Source organism: Protopterus annectens, chromosome 7.part0 (assembly GCF_019279795.1).
Source record: "Protopterus annectens isolate FY-2018-M chromosome 7.part0, PAN1.0, whole genome shotgun sequence".
NCBI classification, from domain to species: domain Eukaryota; kingdom Metazoa; phylum Chordata; order Ceratodontiformes; family Protopteridae; genus Protopterus; species Protopterus annectens.
The window spans coordinates 1,548,468,848-1,548,494,629 of record NC_056739.1 but is presented as its reverse complement, the minus strand read 5'-3'; the positions used below and the strand labels follow the sequence as shown (position 1 = coordinate 1,548,494,629).

Below are 25,782 nucleotides of genomic sequence, written 5' to 3'. Positions count from 1 at the left end.
GTGTAGTGCAGTATAATCCTTTACATTCCCAGATCAAAGGAATCTTGACAAGAAATTGGAACATTTTCAGAACCAATACTGATGTTTTTCATACCCTGGGTGAATGGGTTTATCTCGAGTCTTTATTTGAGACAGGTAGTAGTTGTACTAAACATGATAAAAGATGTAGTAGTTGTACTAAACATGATAAAAGATGTGGAAGTAGACCATGTGGTGGGAGGTGGTGTTATTGTTCATATATATTGCAAGATACTTCTATCTCCCTTGATAATAAAAACAAGTGTCATGTTTTCTTAAAAAGTGGTAGTTGTTGTTCCAACAAACTAGTTTATATAGCCATCTGCAGCACCTGTTCCTCCTATGTAGGCAAAACAGAGAGAATGTTCAAAACTAGAATATATGAGCATCTCTATGATATCAAAAATAAAAAAGATACTAATGCTTTATATAAGCATAGCATTATATGTGATGGTTATTTATGCTTTAAGTTTGGCATACTTGAATTTGTAACTGTTGAAACAAGGGGTGGGGATTGGCAAAATGTATTGTACAAGAAAGAGTTAATGTGGCAGTTAAGATTAGCTGCTGATTATCCACCTGGGCTCAATGAGGATATTACTATAATGCCAATTCTCAAAGAGAAGGCAAATCAAATCTCTAGCAATGTCTATAATGTTTGTTATAACCAAGTGTTATTGTGGTAATAATTTTGTACCATTTTTGTACTATTTTAAGGTTATGTCATGTGGACATGGTCATTTATGATGAAATTATTTATTTTATTTAAATTATGTCTTGTTTATAACTTCAGTATGTCCTTTCCCACAAATGGAATTGGTTGGTTTAGAACCAATGGCAGACCAGCAACTTATATTTAAATGTAAAATTCACAATGGCAGTTTGTTCTGAAGAAGTCATACTTATTGATGAAAGCGCTTAACTTGTTTGTTTTCTTAGCATCTACATTTATGGTAAGTGTACACAGCTGTACCCCCCCCCCCCCACACACACACACACACACACACACACCTAGCCAAGGGCAATCCTCACAAGTTACCCCACAGAGTGCCCTTACTTGCACAGAAAAAGGGCTCCCTCATCCAGCCACACCTTGAAACTTTACAGCTGATCCTGTGGGTGATGAGCCCCAATACCCTTCACACACCTTTTCTCTGAGAGCATGCTTCAAGTCCAGCAGGAGGCCAGGAAATTCTTCCTTTTCAAATGGAAGATGCTTTCTATCTAGTGGCTTGCTGGAAACCTGTACCCACGAACAGTGGATCTCGTTCTCTCATGTGTGTGAATGCTTAATGCTGGTTTAGCACGTCTGCCCCTTTTCACCTTCTTAGCCCCCCCCCCCCCCCAACCATCTTCTCTTTGCTAGAGACCTTGGCTCTGTCTGAGCCAGCCTTCTCTAGCTCCCTCAAACACTGCACCTGGAAAACTGTCCTGCTGGCTGTAACTTCTGCCAGGCAGGTCTCTGAGCTACAGGCTTTGAAGCCCCCCCCCCCCTTCTTGGTCTTCTACAAAGACAGGGTTTCTGTCTGTACCAACCCTTCTTTATGCCAAAAGTTGTTAATGAGTTGTCCTTAAACTTGACCTTTCACTTGCCAGCCTCCCCCCCCTCCCCAAAATGGTGAGAGGATCCTGTGCACATTTGATGTACATAAATAACTTGGATTTGACCTTCATAAAACAACCTTTTAGAAAATCTGACCAACTGTATCTTTCCATCCCAGGGCTTTGGTGTTGCCTGTGTCTAAACCGACAATCTCCAAATGCATCTTTCTGCTATTCCTCCCAGGGAAAACCCCTTCCCTGCTCAATCAAGGCCCATTCTACAAGAACAGAAGCATCCTCCGGCTTTCCTGAAGGGACTAGACACCAACTGTATCCCACAAGTAGCATCCTGGACCTCTGTCCACACTCCTATTCCAAACACTAAGCTGGATTCCATTCCGATGTACAGGGCTGGGTTTGCCAGGGCCATCCTTCATGGCTTCCTGGAAAATTTCTCCGCTACTTCCATCTTTCTGTATGAGCTTTGGTAATCTCCTTCATGTAAAGAATACTGCAGCAAATGAATAGAGGGAAATAAATTAGTTGTCTAAGAACTTGCTGTAACGATGGATGTCCTTGTCTTCTTTGCAGTATTCTATCCTGCCCTCCTTCCCTGCTCCCTTCTGTTCTTGGATGTAGTGACCATCTATCCCTTTGACTGTCTTTCCGCCTAGGGCTTAAACTCTGAGGATGGTGCGTGCATACTTCACCTTTGGCCTATATCAGATGTATGGCACACCAAACTAGTAAAAGACTGGCCAATGTTGGGTTGCCTGGGAAGGCAACTCCCTTCTGTAAATGCTGCAAAAGAGAACTGGCATCTGTCATTCTTACACAACCTAATCTTTCTTGAAGATGTCCGAGGAAATTGCGCTTGGAGATCCTCCCCTGAAAGTAGTAGTGGATGCAGTGTAACGTTTTTCCAGTTAAGCAGTCTGCCTTACAGTTCTGAAGTCCTTTTGTTCATTTCTGTATACGAGAACAAGACTGGTTACTTTGGTATGAGTGTGGGTTTTTAAGTGGAGCAGTTGAAACGGATTTATCTTGTCTGAGGAAGTTCATTCCATTGTTAGGCAATACTTAATAGTTTCGGTACTTGCGTATTATCACAACCAGGTTTTCGCGGCAATAGCCGCTGGTTTCCGAACATGAAAATGTCCATTAATATTGTCAAAATGCAGTGTATTTTCTTTACAAGTCTGGACTATCAGTACAATTTACAATGCATACTGTTTGTTTTTCGGTAGTGTTGTTACCTCACAGCAAGAGGTTCTCCCGTTCGATGCTTGGCTTGGAAGGGCCTTCTGTGTTGTCTGCATGTCCTCCCCACAGTTGGGTAGTGTTCGAAAGACATGCGTGCATAAATGGGCGTGCCTTCGTTGAAGGTTTGGCATCGAGCTGGCACCTCAGCGTTTCATAAAAAAATCTACTGCCAATCATTTGCGGACCAGAGTTCCGCTGTGGTGACCCCTTACCGGGGGAAAAAGCCGAAAGGCAAACAACTTTTTTTTTTTTTTTTTTTTTTTTTCATGGTGTTTACTGGCACAATGTTTGTTTCCTGCAAGTCTACCTGCTGAACGCTCTTTCTTTGTGGCGGTCATACATTCATTTGGGAATCGTAGTGTGGGCACTGCAGAGGTTAACCTGTGCCTAGATGCGTGAAAGGGGCTGGGGACACAGACATGTTAAAAGAATAAAAGATCCCATTACATGTGAAGTTCAAGAAACAACTGTAGCTCATCGTAAGCCCATTCTTGTCTTCTGGGGTGCGTTTTCTTAACTAATTTATAATAATTTCAAAGTAGCTGTTAGACCCTTTGTAGAAATTGTGTCCCTATCTTGTGTGGGTTACAGTTACAGACATCATGTATTAAGAAAACACACAGCAGAAGTCATGAATGGGCTTATGATGAGCTGCAGTTTCCTGCAGTTCGCATACTTTCCATAGCAGCCATGACGATGAAAGCATGCGTCTGAAACGCACGCAAATCGGGAAGAGGATTTTTTTTCAAATTCCTCTCTCCCTGAAAGTAATGCAACTATTTTCCTCAACAGTAAGGACTTAATAGCCCCTTTCAGTGTTTCATGCCCTCGTAACAGTTCAGGTTTATCATATTGACGAGCGACAACATCTGGCTGCGATGATATGCAAGTACCATAGTTTCTTATTGTAAGCGTGTGTGTATATTAGTGCTAGATAGCACATGGTTCTCGAGGGCAGATTTCACTTGGAATGCTGTCTGGAAAGTCCACATGTTGTTCCCTGTAATTACAGGGACATCAATGTACACACACGCTTACAAAAAGGTTCTTTTTCAACTGTTCAATTTCAGAATTTTATTTTTATCTTTTGGGGTGCACACATTTCTTCCCAAAACTACTGATGTGCCACAGGTGAGGTGAATTGGCAGTCTTTCAGATTGTCCATAGACTTGGTGTTCCATTGTGGACTGGGATCCTGTCTTTAATTTGTACCTGGTGAGTGTTGAGAAGTTGCAGTTCCTCCCTCCTACATATATGAATTGAATAAAAAGTCCCAAAATTGTCTTTGTGACATACTTGTGGGAAAGTATCACTTAATTTGGTCATTATTTGTGGTCCAGTGATGCAAAGTTTTGATTCCCTCAGCTTCCATTGCCTTTGTGACCTCAGTAAGTCACTAAAACAGATACTGCTTCCAGGTAGAGTCTGAGTTGGGTACACCGAGATCGGTGCTCTACCCTAGATTAGAAATAAAATCACGTGATATTGGAATATTTCTGAACTAAAAGCATTTGTTTAGTCTGCCCTTTTGAATCCAGATTTATCCTAACCAATTTTTAATCTTCATATTTGGTGCTCATCTGAAATAGTGGCATTTCCTTTTTAACTCTACAGTAGAATTTGCAGTGTATTGGATAAGGTTGTGACTTTGGGATTTTGGGCAATTTGTTATTACTGGGGCGTCTTGCATGTGAGGTTGCAAGTTCTTTGTTTACTGGACTGGTAGAATTCAGTCTTGGAGTTTAATTTTGTGAAGCATCATAGTGAGGTTGTGATGCAACGTCTTTCAGTGTCTAGAGAGAGAAAGATGCAGGGCACCAGTAGTTCTAGCAAATATTTGGTTTAGAAAGACCTGCTGGGAGTCTGGGGGTATTATGAGAGGGTATAAACTGTAAGAATTAAGTCTTTAAAAACCAAAAAATGCATTGACAGTTTTTTACTAGTCACGTCTCTCTGTCAGCTGCATTTACATAAAATACATCTGTACATTTTGCTGAGAACAAATTTCTGTATCAGAGAAAAGTGTCCTAAGTAAATATTGGGCAGTTTTGGGGCCAGGGTGCTGACAGATTTACCATATCACAGTTCGCATTTTGTGGAAAACTGGGCATTTTGTAGAGAGTTGGAAGTTCAGCACTGCATTATTATTAAGCTCAGTTTAATTGTCAGAGTGGAAAAGTGCTTTTCCAGATGACAGAAATGTAACCCACTTTGCAACAGAAGTTGTCCACATTCGCTTATTTATAGACCTCTGTCTTGTGTGGTCTAAGTTCATGAAATACATATTGAACCAGTGTTTTTAATTATGTACAACCTAAACTACCATTTTGTTAAGTAAGTCACGCCATCAGTCTGTGGAGACCAGCGCTAAAAAGTCCATTTTGTCATTGTGCTCTAATCATTCGTGCTCCTATATAGTACATTGATTAAAGCCTTGATTGGACAGTATCCTGGAGGAAAATGCAGTGGTGGTTCATTTACCAGGTGAAAATGACTGTGTGTAGTAAGAGTAGCAATCTTCTAGCAGTTTCATGAGCTTGTTACTGTAGATGTGGTATAATAGACGTGAAAGTACCTTTTGCTGGGTGGTTCGTCCACCCCTCCCCCCGTGTCCAAAAAGCTTTCAGTATGATATGATAGGTAAGTTTTGTGAGACCCAGGGAGACAATTTCCTATACAAAACAATGAAGAGGTTTTATTCATGCCCATCATTGTGTGCACCAAGGGGCAAATGAACAAGATAGAAATTGTACAGAAGAGGAGAAACTCTGTCATGGTTATTGAGATGCCATAATATGGCATGTGTGTGGATCTGTCTAATATACTGTGTGTAGTGTGTGAAAATAATTTTTAGGGAGGAAAAGAAAATGAGGATGATTGATCTTGTAAAGCCTTTCTAGATTATTTGGGATCCAGATGTAGCTTTGTAACCAGGTGAGGAGCTGGTTGAGTACAAGGCTTTCTTTTGTCTGGCAGTTAAAATTGTTAAATAGTTTATCGAAGTAGTAAGTGTGCAGCAGAAGCACTCCAATTTTACATAACTACCTCTCTATTTCCAGCTATAAAAGCACACCCACCTCTCCATTTCCAGCTGTAAAAGTGCACAAGTGTCATTTTGCCAAGTAGACTTTTTGTTGGTTTTTATCTGTTTGCTAATCTGGGTAGAACACTGGATGAACTGCATCAAAAGGCTTGCGGCATAGTAGCTTCTTGTGCTTGCTGGCTCGAATTGTTAACTGTGCTATTTGCAGAGCTTGTTTTTACAGTGTAGTGAGAAAAATTCAGTTCTGCTGTGCATATGTACAAATCAATTCCTGCTTTTCTTTATTTAGATTACAAAAAAGGTCACCATGAGCAGCAATGAGTGCTTTAAGTGTGGACGTAGTGGTCATTGGGCAAGAGAATGCCCTACTGGAGGTGGCCGTGGTCGTGGAGGGAGAAGTCGTGGTCGAGGAGGGTTTACTCAAGCAAGAGGTGATGGCGTGTTAAAATTGCACAGTTTTGACTAGTAGTAATTTTTATAAACTTACACCATTAGCACATCACAAGCAACATACTTGTGCAAAATGATGTGGCTTTGAGTTACAAAAATGCTAACAAATTTGCTGAAAATATATTTTGTTACATAGTTCGTGGATTTAAGAGTTACTATCAATTAAGGGTGTGTGGTTTTCTTTGTTATGCCTCCTTTACTGGATCCTTTTGTATTTCTGTGATGTATTTAACTAAGGACATAGGTCTGGCAGGTGCCTCCAGTTTCCATTTGCATATTTATGTATTTAGCAGTGAGCACAAAGTATGTGTTTAGCAGTGTGCGTAAAACACAAAGTATGTTTGTTTAGCAGTGTGCGTAAAGATTGTCGCACAATCTGTGTAAGAAGGTAGAGAAATTTTGTGCATATAACTGGATTTTCCCTGGTGATATTTTGAGCTGGAAAGTGTCTTTGAAAGCCGCCATGCTGACTGCATAAGCAAAATATATGTAAAGATGATTTTTTTTTTTGGGACAGAGATGAGTGGTTACAGTAGGAACCATTGGAAACTGAAACAAATTTATGTCAACAATGAAGGTACATTTGTGTAAAGTGCCTTACTCAACCATTGGGACTTGGCCTCTAGCTTAAGTCAGCTCAGCACCCAACACTTTCACCCATATTTACTCCTCATTCTCACTGTTGCAGTAGCCTTTAGACTGTTCAGTGCTCCAGAACAACCATCCAGCTTCACAAAGCTCTGACCCCCCCCCCCCCCCCTAAATCCATGCAGGCACAGTCTTCTGAGGAAGTTTCGCACTGCCGATACTAGAGACAAACCGGCTTCTTTCACATCTTCAGTTCTTTCTAAAACTACCAAATTTCTAAGGCCCAGAGTACAAGCTACGCCTGAAAGACCGACCCGAACTCATGTGCCGGCTTCTGTGCCACAATCACAGATGCTTTAAAATGGTGGAAGACCTTATACTGATTAGGGGCAGCCAGCCTTCTCCTGCTAGAAGAAAGAGACTTGACCCCAGAACCTTTATCTGACCAAGAGTCCGACTCTGAGGTTTCTGATTTATGTAGACTTGCCCTCCAGGCCACTTCAGACAAGACGTAGGGGTAAGAATTCACAATGACTCCTCTCACCTCTGCCAATCTGTGCGTGCCCCTAGGAGGGAAATGTGCCTCCCATGCAGAAAACCTAGGCCTCCATCAGCAACTATCGATGGGTCCTAAACAGTGTCCCAGGGGTACAGATTTTATTTCCACACTTTGCCACCCCCAAAGGGATTCCCAGATCTTCCTCCAAACCAGTGGGCAGAGGCACAAAACCAAGTTCATTCCCTGTTCTCCACGAGGGCAGTTCAGCTTGTCCTTGCAGGTCACATAGGTTGGCTAAAATCATGGAAAAATGCATCCATAAAAAATTGCTAGACCACCTAATACAATATAACTTACTTTCCAACTCACAACATGGTTTCAGACCCTCACACAGTACTACTACTGCCCTTCTTTCCTTCACTCACTGTATCAAAACAAAAAAAAAATAACTTTAATAGGCTTTCCTCTGCACTGTTTATAGATCTATCCAAGGCATCCGATGTGGTAAATCCCCAAATACTTATAAATATTCTCAAATCTCTGTCACTAGATGCATCTGCTTTAAAATGGTTCCAATCCTATCTACCCATTAACATAGGGGTCCCCCAAGGGGCCATATTAGGACCACTCCTATTTTCTATATTTATCAACGACCTTCACCTAGCAGTCCCCCAAGCTACATGCGTACGATATGCAGATGATTCAACACTTATATGCTCAGCCACATCCATACCTGAGCTTTACTCCCTCACCCAAAAGGTCTTTAACACAGTCGAACAACTAAACGCGGTCTCCTACTAAACCCCAAAAAAACAACTTTTCACTCCTACTAGTAAGCCCCCCCCCCCCCATTGAACCTCAACAGTAACCTCCAATAACAACACTCTTTTTTTTTTTTTTTTTATATCCCCGGACTCTACCCAAACTGCTTGGTATCACCATAGATGACAACCTTAACTTTGATACCCATATTAATAATACCTTAAAATCTGTTAACAGAAAACTGGCCGCTCTCTACATAGCCTAGTATAAACCTATGAACCTATCTGCCCTAAGGCATTTATAAGCCTAGCCCAAATTTTTGTGGCTTACGCCACCCCTTATATGAAAAAATACTGTGCCCATTAGTTTGTTGTGCCTCTGTCCAGCAGTGACACAGATATGATTCCCTGGGTAAACCTACGATCTCCCATCCACAGGTCTAGATTTCTCTTGAACAGAGTCAGCGAGGTGCTCTGCCTCACATGGACCGGGATTTTATTCCACAGCATAGGGAGTCTGAGTGATAAATCTATCCCTCCACGTCCTATTTATAGCCGTGCTAAGGTTTAAGTCGCTTGCTCTAGTGGTTTTGGTGGATTTGGATTTTTTGAGGTGGAGCATGTCCATTAATTCCGGGTTGGACATGGCCTTGTATGTCAGGCACATGTCACCTCTGAGCAGACGGTATGCGACTGAATAGAGCTGGAGTTTCTTCAATCTGGCAGCATATGACAGATTTTGGAGTCCCTTTATCCTTTTGGTGAGGAACTTTTGGGGTCTCTCCAATTGCTGCAGATGTCGGGTGAGATACATCCCGAATGGGGCATTGTACTCTATCATTGGTCTGATAAGTGAAGAGTACAGGGGAACAATGACCTTACTAGATCTGGATGTGAATCCCTTCATGATCAGGTGGGCAATGTAGAAGGTCTTTCTAACCACTTTAGCAATGTGAGTGTCAAAAGAAAGGCCACTGTCAACCTGGGTCCCCAGGTCCCTGATAACCTCTTCTGTGCTTAGTAGATTGCCACCTATATGGTAGCTTGGGGTTACCTTGTTTTTCCCGAAGGGTATGACTATACATTTTTTGGCGTTTAACTTCAGGCCATGGCTCTGGCACCAGCTATCTGTTTCCGTGAGTCCCTTCTGAAGGATATCCGTGTCCGATGCACTTTCCACTATGGCGCCCAGTTTGCAGTAGTCTGCAAACTGTCAGCCAAAGTCCTCCCATGTTGGCCTGTACTTCTGAGAAGTAGATGCCAAACAATAGGGGGCCAAGGACCGAGCCCTGTGGGACACCACTTGTGACCGGCTTGGAGTCTGACACAGCGCCAGCAGCTCTAACCCTGTGGGTTCTGTCCTTAAGCCAGTTTGCAACCCATCTTGTGACATATGGGTTTACATTTAAGCTGGTAAGTTTTTCTACAATACCAGAGTGGGGTATTGTGTCGAAAGCCTTTGCAAGATCAAGGTAGGCTGTATGGACTGCCTTTCCCTCATCAATGGCCTTGGTGACTGTTTCGAAGAAGTCGACCAAGTTCAAAATGCATGATCTTCCCTTGACAAAGCCAAACTGGGTCGGGTCCAATGTCTGCAAGTCCCCTATATCTTTGTTTATGAGCTCCATTATGATCCTCTCCATAGCTTTGCAGACTAGACTTGTTAAGCTTATGGGGCGGTAATTACCAGGGTCCGTGAGGCGCCGCCTTTGTGGAGTGGGACCACAGTTGCCGTCGCCACTCCTTGGGCACGTATCCTGTGGTAAGGCTGAGATTAAACAGCTGCCTTATGTGCGGGTTTAATTCCTCATTTAGCTCGTGTAGCACACAGCCGGGGACACCATCCGGTCCCATTGATGCTGTGTTTTTAGCTTTAGAGAGAGCAGCTTTCACCTGCGCATTTGAGATGTCCGGGAGGCTACACTCGGCTGGGATAGTTATCTCTCCTTTAGGGGAGGGGGGTGAAGTTTGCACTGAACCTGTCTGCCAGTATGTTGGCAATGTCTGTGGGTTCAGTGATTTTTGTATCATTTTGGACTAATTCTGAGCATATCTGGGAGTTTCCACCCAGGTTCCTAACATAGCTGAAAAAGGCCTTATGATTGTCCTTTGAATCCATGGCAATTTTTCTCTCAAAATTGGCCTTGGTTGATTTTGAGTGCTCGTATTTTTTTACTAATAATGATCAGGGGTGACTTCCCTTTTATGGATTTTGTTCTATCATGTAATAGCTTTCTCCTCTTATTGTAAAGTTTGTTAATGGCTGGGGTCCACCAGACTGGACGTTTGCCCTTTGTGGAAGAGTCTTGGTTTTATTTGAATCAGACCCTTTCTCTCTCCCCTGCAGCAAGAACAACTATTGCTCATACTCTCTTAATGTCTACTCTCCTCTATGCCTCACCCATGTACACTAACCTCTCTAAAATCAACCTTAATAAAATGGAAAGTGCCTATAATAGCATAGCCAGATTTGCCACTGGAAACCCTTTCAGAACCCACCACTGTATTGACCTAAAGTAACTAGGATGGCTTGATTTACAAAATCAGCTTAAATTCCACCAACTTACCATTGCCCACAAAACCCTTTACAATCCTACAGATACCCTTATACTACCTACCGTCATTGTCCCCTACAACCAAGACCTTACGTTCGTCACAAAGACTGCTGGTAAATATTTGTAAATCTTAACAGGGCTGGAGACCCTCTTTTCTGTAATACTGCTGGAAAATCCTGGAACCTTCCTACTGAACTTTTCTCTGTTCCCTCAATATCACTCTTCAAAAACAAACTTTTTCTCGGATCACAGTGGTTATGCCCTTGTACTAAACCTGACTGATATTACCTTTCTTCCTTGGATCTACTTATGCTCCTCTTTTCTATATTTTTTCCTTTTCTTACTAAATAACAAACTTCTTCATTTCTAGATCTTTTCTCATCTCCTCATAACTTCTTTAAACCTGTTTTTAACACATTCTGAATGTTGCAGCTCATACTTTTGTCCTTTATGCCAACCTGCTTACTAATAACTTATCTAACTCAGCTGCTATTCTTTAAATGTTATATTGCAGCTACATCAGTATTATGTTGTGTTTTTTACTTAGCACTACACTAAGAACAAATGACCACTGAGATTATTCCTTGTCTTTTTTCTAACAATGTTTAACATGAAATTATTCTTTGTATATGTAGTTATATTTTTGTGCTTCCTCGGAGCTTTTCTCCTCGGGCCTCTACTGAAAATGGACATGTGTTCAGTTAGACTAGCCCGGTCAACAAATATAAAATAAAGGGTTCTATTCCAGACTTTTTCTAGTACCCAGAAAAGAGGGCACCTGGCACCCAATCTTAGCTCTATTTATTCTAAACACCTTCCTGGTGGTACCAAAATTTAAAAAGCTCACACTGCAGCTGTTTCTCCCTATTCTGTCCAAAGATGCGTGGTTAGCCACTCTAGACCTCCGAGGCCTGTCTACATATCCTATTCAGAGATTTTTGCAGAAAGTATCTACGTTTCACAGCAAGGGACTTCCCTTTTCACAACCCCACGCCGCCCAGACCCTAACCACAGACTCATCAGACTATGCCTGGGATGCTCCCTTGGACAACAGGTACATTCAGGGCCATTGGAGCCCAAACCAAATTAATCCGCACATCAACCCAAAAAAATGTTAGCTGTTTAGCAGAGGCCCCTAGTGTGCTGATCAAAGCCGACAATACCACAGTAATGTGGTACATCAGCAAGCAGGGTGGAACCCACTCTTGGCCTCTCTGCAGGCTAGCCATGACCCTTTGGAACACTGCCTCAGCCATTATTCATCTGCAAGCTCAATTCCAGCCAGGCTAAAGAAACTCTCTGGCAGACAACTTGAGCAGAAGTCCCCTAGACCCACACAAGTGGCAATTAAACCAACACCTTCAACCTTGTGACCCAAAAATGGGGTACCCCGAAGGAGGACCCATTTGCCTCCCCTACAACCACCAGCTCAGCAAATTCTGCACCAGGGAACCTCCCATTAAGGCCTGGGAAGTGAATGCCTTATCCTTCCAGTGAGCAAACCTCTAAATCTATTCATTTTCCCCTCTACCTTTTCTGATCCGAGTATTACTCGGACTAAGGGAGGAAAGACCAAGGGCAATCCTGATTGCCCCAGACTGGCCACGCCAACACTGGTACCCATTACTGCGCAGTCTGGCCCTGTTGCCTCCATGGCACCTACCCCAGATTCCAACTCTCCTGACTCGGCAGGAGGGAGAGTTCTTGCATCCACAGTTGCAGACACTGAACCTAGCAGCCTGGCTTATTCCTTGACTTCTCCAGTGGCCAGCCTATGCAAACAAGTCCTGGATGTCGTACGTGAAGCCAGACGACTCTGTACTAGAAAATCCTATGCCAGCAAGTGGAAAAGGGTATTGTTCCTGGATCCAGATTAAAGGAGCTTGTCTCGGCACAGCCCTCCTTACCTCTCATCCTGGATTACCTAGCAGAACTACTCCACAGGGGCTTATCCTTCTCTTCCATTAAAATCCATGCCTCTTCTATCTCTGCACATTACTGCACTACCTCTCTTCACACACCCTCTCATCTAACAATTCCTGAGAGGGGCTAACAACTTAAGGCCACCAAGAAGAGCCCCTACTCCTGCTTGTGACCTTTAACTTTGTGTTGGAAAAGCTCATGAGCCACCCCCCCTCCCCCAAGCCTGCAGTTTCAGCAGAGTTAAAATTCCTCTCTTGGAAAACGGCCTTGCTTCTGGCCATCACTTCAGCTAGAAGAGTGCCTGAGCAGCAAGCACTTATGGCTGTGGATGCTTTCATCATTTTTCATGCTGACAGGGTCTCCTCAGGACTAACCCAACTTTCATGCCTAAGGTGGTGTCCAGTATGGCTCTCAAGCAATCTATTTATTTGCCCACCTTTTTCCCTAATCCTCAGAATAAGGGGGAAAGGATCCTGCACTCTCTAGATGTGCGCAGACAGCTCCGATTCTACCTGGATTAGGACTAAGCCCTTTAGGAAATCTGACCAGTTACTAGTTTGCACCAGGGGCAGAGGACAAAGCCATATCAAAACAAACCATCTCCAAATGGATAGCACACTGCATCCATTTCTGTTGCAAACACCATGGGAAACCACCTCCACTGGGGGTCAGAACACATTCAACTAGGGCAATTTCAACCATTACGGCCTTTCTCAGAGGGGTCCCTACCAGGGGCATCCTGGAAGCTGCAACATGGAGTTCTGTTAATACCATCACCAAGCATTACCACCTATCTGTCTCTTCAAAATCCAGGGCAGGCTTTGCAACTGCAGTCCTGCAGGGCATACTAGCCAGCCCCAACCCTTCTTGACTGCCTTTACCCGATCCTCAGCTTTGGGAATCAACCAAGTGTGATGACAGCAACAGTGAAACACGAAGAACATAGTACAGTTGCGTACACTTGCCATAAATGTAGATGTTCGAATGTATTCACTGTTGCAGTCCTGGATGTTCTTTCGTGTTTCACTGTTGCAGTCATAACTGTAGGGTGATCCTGCTGGCAGGCAGCCCGAGGTCGGCCAGAATTCCAAAGTCTGGGTCCGGCGTCAGCTGTACCAGCAAGTACCCTGACGTCAGAACGCAGAGGTATAAAGCTGACAGCCGACGCTATCTTCTCCAGTCTTTCTTGCCGTGCGGTGGAAAGCAGCTCGCAAGTTGTTGGTTGGCGGAAATTGGACAACGTGCTTTGCTTGTTGTCGGTCCGAAGACAACTTCTTCTCTTCTCAAGCTAAGTACCCCGTTGGGGAAACTTTTTTTCTTGCTCCTCCGATGTCAGAAAAAGTTAATTTGTATATCGTGTGGAAAACAAATACCTCAAAGATTTCCACTCTTACTGTCTTCCTTGGGCCCTGACCACGACGTTTCTTGCTGTCTGTTTTGTGCCAGGTTTAATTCTCTTACTATTAAGTGTAGGTACGATTGGGCCTTGAATTATTTCGGTAGACGGTTCAATTATAGGATGTCGTCGGATACTTTTCCGACAACCGGAATTCACAAAAAGCGTAAGGACAAGGATAGGCCTCCAAGGTCCAAACAGGATTCTACGCAGCCGGAGCCGGGTTCGGCGGTCGTCAGTGAGGCGCTTTTGCAGTCCCTGTCGTCAGCCACTTCGGAACAGATGGCCGACATGGACTCCCATGGGGAGCCAACTAGGCCCAGTATTTTATCTGCTGCAGGACCTTCGGACGTCGCTCCTGCAGATGGGTCCGGAACCACTGTGCGCAGGTACCGGCTTCTGAAGGGGTTTTCAGGCCTTCTCGTATCACTATCACGACAAAGGCAAAGTCAAAGACTCCTGTTAAGCCAAGGATTTCTTCTCAAGCTTCTTCGGATTCAGCTCCCAAGACCCAAAAGCAATTGAGGATGACTGAAGATTTGCTTACTATGATTAGGGGTTCTCACCCCCCTCCTGAAAAAAGGCCTAGACAGGATATTCCTTATGATTCCTCTGATCAGGCTTCTGTGTCTTCAGTCTCTTCCTCTGAACAGGATTACTGTTTTCCTCCTTATGAGGATTCTGATGCAGAGGACTCTATTCCCTCTGCTTCTCCCCCTGAAGATTTTTCTTTCGGGGAAACCTTGCATGAGATGAGAGAGCATTTTCATTGGGAAGGTCAGGATTACTCCGCTTCCAAGAAGAGACTTGGGGAATTTCTCCTTCTCCCACAACACAGACCTTTGGCTATTCCTCCTGTTCTTGATATTGTAGATGATGCTTTCTCTGAAGCTAACCTGAATCCTGACTCTTATCCGCCTGCCGGATAGATTTTATAGAGTCCCTGATTCCCATCAATTTCTATTCAAGAATCCTTCTGCAGATCCTGAAACTATTTCTCAGGGTTCCAAGGCTGCTAAGCCCGCTTCAGCTAAAAATCCTATTCCCTCTGAAAAGGGTTCTCGTGCCTTGGACAGATGGGGCAAAAAGTTGTATACTTCTGCTACTCTTTCTATTAGAGCTTTAAATTGCCAGTTTCATATGTTAAAGTATCAGCAATTTCTTTTGTCTGTTTTAAAACAAAAACTTTCTACCTTTCCTGCATGTGCAGAGGACAAGGAATTACAGGATGTATTGCATGCAACTGAACAAGTTAGCAAACATAGTTTACATTGTGGTTTTGATGCCTTGGAGGCTTCTTGTAGGGCCACAGCCTCTGGTACTACTGTTATCAGAGACATGCTTGGCTTGGAGAGCAGAATTTGCCTGAGCAAGTTGAGGCTAAATTTGTTAGATGCCCCTGTTCAGCATGATGTTCTGTTTGGATCTAAAGCTGAGGAGGTTATTAAAAAGATGGAGGATAAGGCGAAATCTATGCAGACTGTTAAAGATTTCTTACAAGTTCAGCCTCCTAGATTTACTAGAAATTGGCCCTCCAAAAATTGGTCCTTTCCCACGTCTGACGGGCCTCAAAGGGGAAGATATAGACGCTCCAGAGGTCTGGCTCAGGCCTCTTACAGGTCCAGACAATGGACTGCTTCATCCCCTAGAAGGGGAGAAGACAGATCTCAATCACAAAGGAAGCAGACCCAATGACACTCTGTTGGGCTACAGGTCCTCTTTGCCTGGAAGCCCCTCTCGGAGGAAAACTCTCTTTTCTACCAAAATTGGACTCATATTACCAAAGACAAATGGGTTTTGGACGTGATTTTAAGAGGTTACAAATTCCACTTTCACACACTGCCAAGGTCTATTGGTTGGCCGGATCTGCCAAAACATCAATGGTCAGAGGCCTTAAATCAAGTGGATGCTCTATTGGCCATGAGAGCCATAGAACCTGTTCCACTTTCACAGATGGGAAAAGGCTTTTACTCAAGACTATTCCTGGTCCCAAGAAAACAAAGCTCATGGAGACCTATTCTGGACCTTTCAGTATTAAACACCTTTCTGGAAATTCCAAAATTCAAGATGCTTACTCTACAACAACTTCTTCCAATGCTCTCCCAGGATGCTTGGATGGTGACATTGGACTTAAAGGAAGCCTACTTACACATTCCCATCAGGCAGGAACGCAGAAAATACCTCTGAGTCAAGGCAGGTTCGAGGCACTTTCAATTCTCTGTACTGCCCTTTGGTTTATCTACTGTGCCCAGAGTCTTAAGTGTCTGGCTCTAGTAGTAGCTTATTGCAGACTCCAGGGGATTCAAATTTACCTCTATCTGGACGACTGCCTTATTCAGGCGGACAGCAGAGACCTTTTACTTCAACATCTGGATTTTGTTAAACGTCTTCTCCTGCTACTAGGATTTTCAGTGAACACAAAAAAGTCACATTTGATCCCTTCTCAGCAAATGATTTTTTTTGGGAGCTCTTCTAAACACAAGCTTGCAAAGGGCCTTCCTCACTCTAGAAAAACAATTACAGCTGGCCTCAATTTTCAAAACCTTGGCAACTTTACCTCTGCTCACTGCAAGGAAATTCCTGCAGGCTTTGGGCTACATGGCTTCTTGCATCCTGTTGATTCCAAATGCAAGGCTTCATATGAGAAAACTTCAATGGTACCTAAAGAGTGTATGGTCTCAGCATTACCACAGTCTAGACACAATTATTCCACTGATTCCCTGCCTCCAAAAGGAGCTCCTTTGGTGGTCCAGGGCTTGTGCTTTGAACGAAGGGAATCCCTTCCGTCTGCCTCAACCTTCTCAGATCATAACCACTGACGCTTCAGGTTATGCTTGGGGAGCTCATTTTCTAGACCTAGGCCAGCAGGGCTCTTGGGCAAAGAAGCAGCTACTCTGGCACATCAACTTGAAGGAAATGTTGGCAGTCCAAAATGCTCTTCTAGCATTCCAGACTCTTTTTTGAAACCAGGACCTCTTCTGATTCGTACGGACAACAACACAGTCATTTGGTACATAAACAAGCAATGGGGCTCTCACTTTTACCCCCTTTGCAGATTAGCCATGAATTTATGGGACACAGCTCTAAATTTGAATCTGCATCTTCAGTTCATTCCAGGAAATCAGAACCTCTTAGCAGACAGCCTAAGCAGAAATCTCTTGGATCCTCACGAATGGATGTTGGACCCCAACTTATTCAGCAGAATAACTGCAGTTTGGGGTTGTCCTCAGATCTGTTTGCATCCCATCTCAATCATCAGTTGCCTCTCTTTTGCACCAGGTCCTTCCACATAACAGCTTGGAAAGTGGATGCCCTGTCTTTCAGCTGGAGGAAGACTATCATTCTGATAGCTCCAAATTGGCCTCGGCAGTCTTGGTATCCAACACCTATTCTTGGAACCTCCTTGGATTCTTCCTCTGATCCCTTCTCTTCTGTCCCAGCATCAGGGTCAGATGCAACACTCTCAAATCAGGACTATTTGCCTAGCAGCTTGGCTCTTCAAGGGCCTTTGATTCCTTCTCTTCCCAAACATGTTTTGGATGTTCTTTTAGAAGCTAGGCGGCCTAGCACTAGAAAATCTTATGCTTCAAAATGGAAAAGATTTTGTATTTGGATGCAGTATCGAGGTTCTGATCCTCTCTTGCCTAATATTTCCTCCATTTTACTTTACCTCTCAGACCTTCTGCTTAAAGGCCTTTCCTTTTCCTCCATCAAAATTCACACTTCTGCTATCTCGGCTCATTTTAATACTGATCCTCCCATTTTTTTTCTCACCAGCTGGTGAGATGATTTCTGAGAGGAGCTAAGAATTTAAGACCTCCCAGAACTCCTCCTGTTCCTGCTTGGGATCTTAATTATGTTTTGGAGAAACTTACTTTTGCCTCCTTTTGAGCCTGCTTCGGATATCAAGTTCTTATCCTGGAAGACTGCTATCTTATTGGCATTGACTTCTGCCAGAAGGGTTTCAGAGTTGCAAGCTCTCATGGCTGTGGAACCATACATTATCTTCCACCAAGACGGTTGCCTTGAAGACAAATCCTACATTTATGCCGAAGGTGATTTCTAAAGTGGCTCTAAATCAGACTATTCACCTTCCTACCTTCTTTCCAAATCCTCAAAATAAAGGGGAAAGGATCTTACATTCATTGGACGTACACAGGCAACTACGATTTTACCTGGACAAGACTAAAGATTTCAGGAAATCTGATCAGTTGCTTATCTCTTATGCCTCCAGTTCTCTAGGTAAGGCTATTTCTAAACAAACTATTTCCAAATGGATTGCTCATGGAATAAGGTTTTGTTATTCTCACTATGGGAAACAGATTCCAGGTACTGTTAGAAGTCATTCTACTAGAGCAGCTGCCACTTCAGCAGCTTTTCTCAGAGGAGTTCCTACCAAGGACATTTTGGAAGCTGCCACTTGGAGTTCTGGGCATACTTTCTCTAAGCACTATAATCTCCCTTTGTATTCTAAGTCTAGGGCAGGCTTTGCCTCTGCTGTGTTGCAGGGTCTTCTAGCTGCCCCTTCTGCATAACCTCCTCCCTCATTCACAGCTTTGGGATTCTACCCTACAGTTATGACTGCAACAGTGAAACACTAAGAACATAGTACAGTTGTGTACACCTACCATAACTGTAGATGTTAGTGTCTTCACTGTTGCAGTCGGTGTTTCCCTCCCACCAGTCCCCTCTTATTTTTGCTTGTTTTCTCTTCCACTCCTTTTGTGGTGTATTTGTGTTCCCTTTTAAACACCTTTTGGTTTGTTTTTTTGGGGGTTTCTGACATCTGGGGCAAGAAAAGCTGGAGAAGATGGCGTCGGCTGTCAGCTTTATACCTCTGCGTTCTGACGTCAGGGTACTTGCTGGTACAGCTGACGCCGGACCCAGACTTTGGAATTCTGGCCGACCTCGGGCTGCCTGCCGGCAGGATCACCCTACAGTTATGACTGCAACGGTGAAGACACTCTAACATTTACATTTATGGTAGGTGTACACAACTGTACTTTCCCACCCTCCAGCCCCTTTGTCGCTATCTCTCTCTTCCTCGCCCTTACAGGGCTGTTGGTATTTACATTCTACTGGTGGTGTTTCTCCGCCATAACTTAATTTCCCTATTGGGGGCTCCTGACATTTGGGGAAAGAAAAATTGATGCAATGGTGTCTGCCGGTTTTTATACCACTGCCGACTTGATGTCAGTCCTGGAGTGATAGCAACAGACGCAGAAATACTAAGCCTCTGGTATTCGGGCCGACTGAGGGCTACCTCTGGCAGGATAACCAAAGTATGATGACTGCAACAGTGAATACAGTCTAACATCTACATTTTATGGTAAGTGTACACAACTGTACTTTCTCTGCTGCTTCACATTATCCGTTATCTGCATTACTCTTGGGGCTTCACATTATCCGTTATCTGCATTACTCTTGGGGCTATCTACAGCTTCAAGGGTGTTCACACGATGTTCAGCCCCATTCCTAGCTCACTGTGGATTGGCATTCACATATTTCCTTATTTAGACAACTTGGCTAATCTTTTGCAGTCTCTGTCCAGTTGCCAACTGTTAATTTGGGCTTTCAGATAAGTGTTGCAAAATCCTCTTACTCCAGGGATAGTTTCTTGGCTGCCTTCTAGGTAAAGATGATTGTCTTTAAAAAGCCTTTCTGACACGAAAAGGTAGATTTTATCTGGAATCTTTCCTGTGCTTCTCCATTGTTTTTCCTCCAGCTTCTGCAGGGGGATTCCTCAATCTTAGGATTCAAAGCTTCTCTGATTTATGATTATTTTCTTGGCCATGTTGCACATGGCACAGTGGTTTAAAAAAATGCAAGGACCCAGCATTTACATCCACTGGAATATCAAATTCCAGTTTTGGCTTTCCAAACATGGAACTGCATTGCTGATTTTGACAAAATTTCAGCTGAACCCTGGGTATCTTTCTGTCAGACCCCCAAGACAGTCATACTACAGGCTCCTCAGATTTGGCTTAGGAGGCAGTTTCCATGGATGGTAGACGTTCAAGGCTTGTAGAATCATTCAGACAGTTCAGAGCACCTCGCTGTAAAGGAAATGTTGACTGTGATCCACTCCTTAATCTCTCTTGCGTATGATCATCAGGATCTCTAAATAATTATGTGCCACATCACTGTGATTTTGCTTGTAATCAAGCGGGGAGGTGTAAGGTCACAGTGCTATGCAGGCTTGCTGATTTATTTGGGAGGTAGCTCTCCAGCATTCCTTAACCCCTTTAGCATCTTGCATTCCTTTTAAAGCAGAATATAAAGGTAGACTAACTGAACAGGACCAAGACATGCCCTCCCAATTTAAATTAAATGGCAGGGGTGGGAGGGAGTCTTCCAGGAACTGACTGATATGTTACAAGTGGAGGATGTGTGTAAATGCTGCCTGTAAATCCCAATTCGCCACCTTCAATTCTCCAAACGTGGATAGACATAAAGGATCTCTTCTCATTGGGTCTGATCCAGCTGCTATAGTTATCTCTTCACCAGTTGGCAACAAACTGTCCAGTGCGCAAAGAAGGTAGGGTGTTGGCCAGGTTTGGGAAGAGAATTTTCTCTCCCACTTCAGCTTATAGAGTTCTTAAACTTCCACCTATAAGCTTGCTGGTAGTTCTTTGTGCGCAAAGGGAAAGTGAATACTTCCTTTCCTTTAGAGGATGGCGGTCTTCTGAATCCTATTGCCTCTCTGATATTGAGTATCTAGAGATGTGTTTTATGAATGTATATGAGTATCTAGAGATGTGTTTTATGAATGCATATGATTTGTGCGGACACTTGTCTGGGGCCTTGAGTAGACATGCTTGGGTACGTACCCAAATGTATGCTGATGAAGTAAAGCCTGAAGTTTTGAATTCTGCATTAGATAGGGGGTTGTTTGGCACTTCTGCTACTCGTATCATCAATCTAAAGTTGGTTCAGAGTGCCCAGGATATTTCAAGCTCCCCCCATGCATATTTTATTGTAGCCTTTGGCATCTGCAATTGCATATTGAAATGGTGTGGACTCTGCTTGCCTAGATGCAGCCTCTTGGACCTTCATGCTTAACTTTACAAACTGAGTGCCTTTCCTGGACCGGCTTTGTCAGGACCATTTTTTTGAGGGCTTTTGGATCCTTATCCTTCTAGGTTGGATAGGCTTTGGTAATCAACCCATATAACCAGAAGGCTAGTGCAACAGTGAGAATGAAGAGCGTAGTACAGCTGTGTAAGCTGCACTTGCTGTAGTGGTAGACATTTCAATTTGTTTAAATTTGTCACTGCTGCAGTAGCCACAGCCACCCACTGCCACTTTTTTGTGTATATAGTTGGGGATGTATAGTTTTTTTTTTAGGTCCAGGATGAGTTGAGTATGTATAGTTTTTTTAGATTCAGGATGAGTTATCTCTTTTCTTGTTGGCAAGAAAGTCTTTTTTAAGATTTTTTTTTTTATCTTTTGGTCAGCCCACTGGAGAAAAATCAGTCAGCTGTCTGAGTGAGGGTAATGGGATCCAAATCTTGGGAAGCTGGCAGTGTGTTGTATCGTATCATAGGTGGGGAAATAACCTAGTCAGCCAAAAAGCTGTTGCAGCAGTGAGGGCAGCTTACACAGCTGTACTTGGCTTCCCGTCATTACAGTTGCTTTCTTATTGCATCTCTTATTTCTGGAAAGACATCTGTCTTGTGAACAAAAATGGCTGCTGCGTTTTGAAGCCTCACTAGGAGTTGTGTGACAGTAACATGCAGGATCCCCTCATCATTAGAAGAAGCCTTTCTGTAAACTGCACTCCCCATTCGTTAACTCTGAATGTAGTATGTATTTTCTCTCTTCTCCCATTGAGGAAACTGTGATACTCTAGAGAGATATCCAGGTCTGCTGTATGCTATCTTCTCCTTTCTCCATGTCTGCAAATTCACATCTCTGTGTAAAGCCAAACTCTTAGCTGTGTTTTGGCCTCCGGTTTCTCCAAAGGGTATAGTGTAGAGGGGGACTTCCAGAACTTTCCTCACTAGCCCATTTGGAAGGCCTCCCACAAATATTTGATCACTGTTGTAGTAGCCCATGCCAAATGATTCTACTCTGTGACTGGCCCACTTCAAAGCTAAAGGGCAACTTCAGTGTGCTCCCTGTCAGGAGCTTGAGCATAGCTCCATAAAGACAGTTGTAGAGCAAAAAGCTTCAGACCTTTTTTGCCACCAAAGAACATTCTTAAGACCCTGTGGGACTCTGAAAGGTTTGCTATCCACACAATCTTTTTTGAACGACTTTTTTTGTTTTGTTTTTCTTGGATGTAGTATGTGGTTTAGTAAGGAACGCTTCTGGATTGCCACTGAATTTGTAAGAGAGGTCTGTGTGTAAATGCTTACTTGAACATTTTTATTTTTGATGGACTTTTTTTTATTCCGGTTGTGTGTATTGGGGACAAGATAATGTGCTTAAGAGGAGCTGTCAGTGTCTGTCTTCAGAATCTCTATCTTCATTAAATCGCTGCTGCAGTAAGTTTTGTCTTTTATGGGTTATATCTCGCATGGGATAGAATAGCTGACAAGTCTTCCAAAGCCTTAGAGTTTTGCTGACTGAGAAAGTTTAGCAGTCTGGGTGCGCAGAACCTTCAGTCCTGAAGAGTAGTCCTTTTGCAGGCTTCAGAGGAATAACAGTTGGCTAGTAATCTTTCTTTGCTGGGTAGATAATTTTCCGTTGTGAAAAGAAACCTCCACAATTAAGTAAATTTGAAAATCGTTGGTAATGTTAAGCGTCTTGGGACAGTCTTGAGGCTGGCTTCTTTTTCAGCAGAACCATGGAATGGCATACCAGTCCCATGGCTCTACTTTTCTACATATCCAAGCAAAGGAAAAAAAAAACAGAGGCCTTGCAGGCTCCTTCTGTGCCTCAACTACTGGTGTGCAACTGTGTTGTGCACACCTTTTCCTCAGACCATTCACTTCAGTCCATGAGCTCCTCTGGTGTTGTCCTTTTAGCTCTCAAGACTATGGTAGAGGTATTTCCTCTAAGGCTGTTCAGGTACCTTTGGTAGGCAAGGGAGAGAGGCATCCTTGCCTTTCTGGGAGAATGGAGTGGATAGTATTGCTCTGCATGTTTGGTATAAGAGACCTGTTTTTCTCTGGTGACGCTCTGTGTAGGAGTTTGTCTCCTGGGGATTTCCCTAGGAAAAAAGTGAAACTGTTATGTATGTGTTCATCATCCTCTTTTCATAGATTGCCTCAGGATTTATTGCAGGCATTTTGATTGAAATTCCTTTAGTACAAATGAGTGCTTCCTCATTTTCTGAAGATATCCTGTCTGATCAATATTGATTGGACTGTGAAGAACCATCCCCTATTTTTGTCCATGTACTAGATTTTGATTCTGAAGAAAATGCTGATCATAATTTTTGCTGATAAAACTGTCCAATCTTCAGAAAGTTCAGTCTCCCTCCCACACCTATACTCTGGATTGGCAAGCTCCTTGGAGAGCCAGCAGTCTGTGTGTAGACAACCTTTTACTATTTCTTGCTGCTTCAGTGGAAAGCAGCTTTAAGCTTCTCAGGAGCGGTGGTTGGCTACAGGCTCCTTTCCTGACAAATAAGCTCCTATGTGAGAACCCTTCCACACAGAAAATGTTGGCTTTTAAAATATGTGAAGAACACTGGTAAATTTTGAAGTTTCATGTCAAAACTATTTTTTCAAGAACGATGCTTGTAGAACACTGGTTGTTATTGCAAAGTACTGCTTATTGAAACGTTTTAGTTGATGTGCAAGGATTTAAAGATTAGGAAAGGGTTTTTATGTACTTACTCTTGACTCTTGCTTGTGTACACCTAGTGACAACCTACTGTTTTACTGCTCAAGACATTTTGTTTGAAGATGTTGTACTTTAGCACTGGGAAGTGTATTTCAGGGATCAACATTATTTGGGTGCTTGTGTACACTTCTTGACAACTTAAACCAGTTTTGTCTAAACGCACTTTCTGTGAAAGGGACTTGGGAGCTATAAAACTAAAAACCACTGGACCAGAAAGACCGGTTTAATTGAGCGCATTCGTCCTGTTTATTACAGAACTTCTTCAGAACAACCATCATACATTTATTCACTTCCTTTTATACAAAAAAATGACATTTTGTGTTTTAACAAATTTTTTACAAACTTTTCTTTGTTTTATAGCCTCTAAAAACTATTGGCAAAAACATTTAACCAATATACATTTTTTTATAAAATTACATAAAATAATGCGTGTACTGTTAATTATTAATATATTTTAAATTACTTTATAGCTGCCATTTTAATTCATTTTTTCTAAATTATTAGAAGACCGTGTAAATCTGCCTTTGTCGACTTTCAAAAAAAAGTAAACTTCCTAAGATTTTTACAGTTGACTGAATGTTTGGTTAAGGCATTGGTACGTCCCTTTTTCTTAATGGCAAGTACATGTTTTTTTACTGTCGTTCAAAATGTTCACAGTTTGAAGAAACTGCAAGATAAACTAGTCCTTTAATCTGACAATTATATCGTCCCCTGGCCAGTAGTACAAATTTAAATGCTTAAAATGGAGGGTGTTCTTTGGTGGTGGTTCTGTTTCAGTCCACTTTTGCAGTTTTTTTATAGTTGAGTTGGTACAGTTCATACTGGGACCTAGAGAGGACTTTTGATGTAAAAATCAACTGCCAATCATTAGTGGACCAGAGTTCCACTGTGGCGACCCCTAACCAGGAAAAGCCGAAAGACACAACAACAATAACATTTAAGGAAGTTGTTTCTCGTAAGTCGCTTTTTTGTTTAAGCTTTATACTAGTCCCAAAAAGACTAGTGATGCAACGTGGGCACCTGGAGAAGTCGCTGGTTCTAAGTAGCTCTTCTTAGAGCTGGTTGTATGTTTAGAAAGACTGGAGATGTATCTCTGCCATTCTGCTTGCAACGATGCTAGTGTTTTGGAAACTTTACGTTTGAATTTAGTGGACTTTTATACTGTTACCATGGCTACAGAAAGCTTCCACATTGCAAACCTTAGCGTTTACCCTGTGCTGGAGGAAGTCACTGCCTTTACCTCTAACCTAAAGGGAGTAATTTAAAAGGCACAACATCCTACAGAGGGTGAAGGGGAGTTTCGGAGCCCATTGCAATGCCAGTAAAAGATGCTATGATTCGTCCACGGCCGAGGGAACTGTTAATCGCTGATTAAGTTTTCGTTAGTCGACGTATTCTGGATTTAATTGAAAAAATGAGTAATCCTTTTGACGAGCTCAATAGTGTTTGCAGTTCTAGATATGCCAGAAAAGAGCACAAGGAGGCATTGTGTTTTTATTTTTTTTTACTGGAGACAAGGGTATTTAAATTTAAAACATTAATATGTGAGAATCTGTATCTTTAATAGGTGTTGTGAATTGTGAATATTGCCCTTGGGTTTAAGGATTTACACATTCCTGAATGAAGCTAAATTTGATGGTGACTTTTTTTTATTTAATAGACAAAGACTTGTATAACTGGTTTGGAAGTTTTGAAACTTCTCATACAGCGGAATGTCAAAAAGTGTTTAAAAATATTAAACTTGATGGGAACAGCCTTCACTGCATTTATTTCAGTATCTGTTCAGTAACCTTGATAAAATAAAGTATGTTGAAATTTTAGTAATTGAAAAGAAAAGATTGGGGATATCAATGCAAGGACAAGCGTATGTTGTAAGTAAAAAGAAACTAGCCAACAATACTAATTACAAGAATGTGAACAGTTTTCATTTTAAAACGGATTTGCTCTAC

General features: G+C 42.7%; 1 protein-coding gene across 4 annotated transcripts in view; it reads left to right on the top strand.

The window, feature by feature from the left end:
- The window catches only part of LOC122807122 (CCHC-type zinc finger nucleic acid binding protein), a 302,269-nt gene that overhangs the window by 27,303 nt on the left and 249,184 nt on the right, over positions 1 to 25,782 (top strand). For all 4 annotated transcript variants that reach the window (XM_044078096.1, XM_044078095.1, XM_044078097.1 and 1 more), the window contains one exon: positions 6,156 to 6,297. In XM_044078096.1, coding sequence (XP_043934031.1) covers positions 6,174 to 6,297 — 124 coding nt within the window. In that variant the 5' untranslated portion in view covers positions 6,156 to 6,173. The remainder of the gene's footprint in view (positions 1 to 6,155; positions 6,298 to 25,782) is intronic.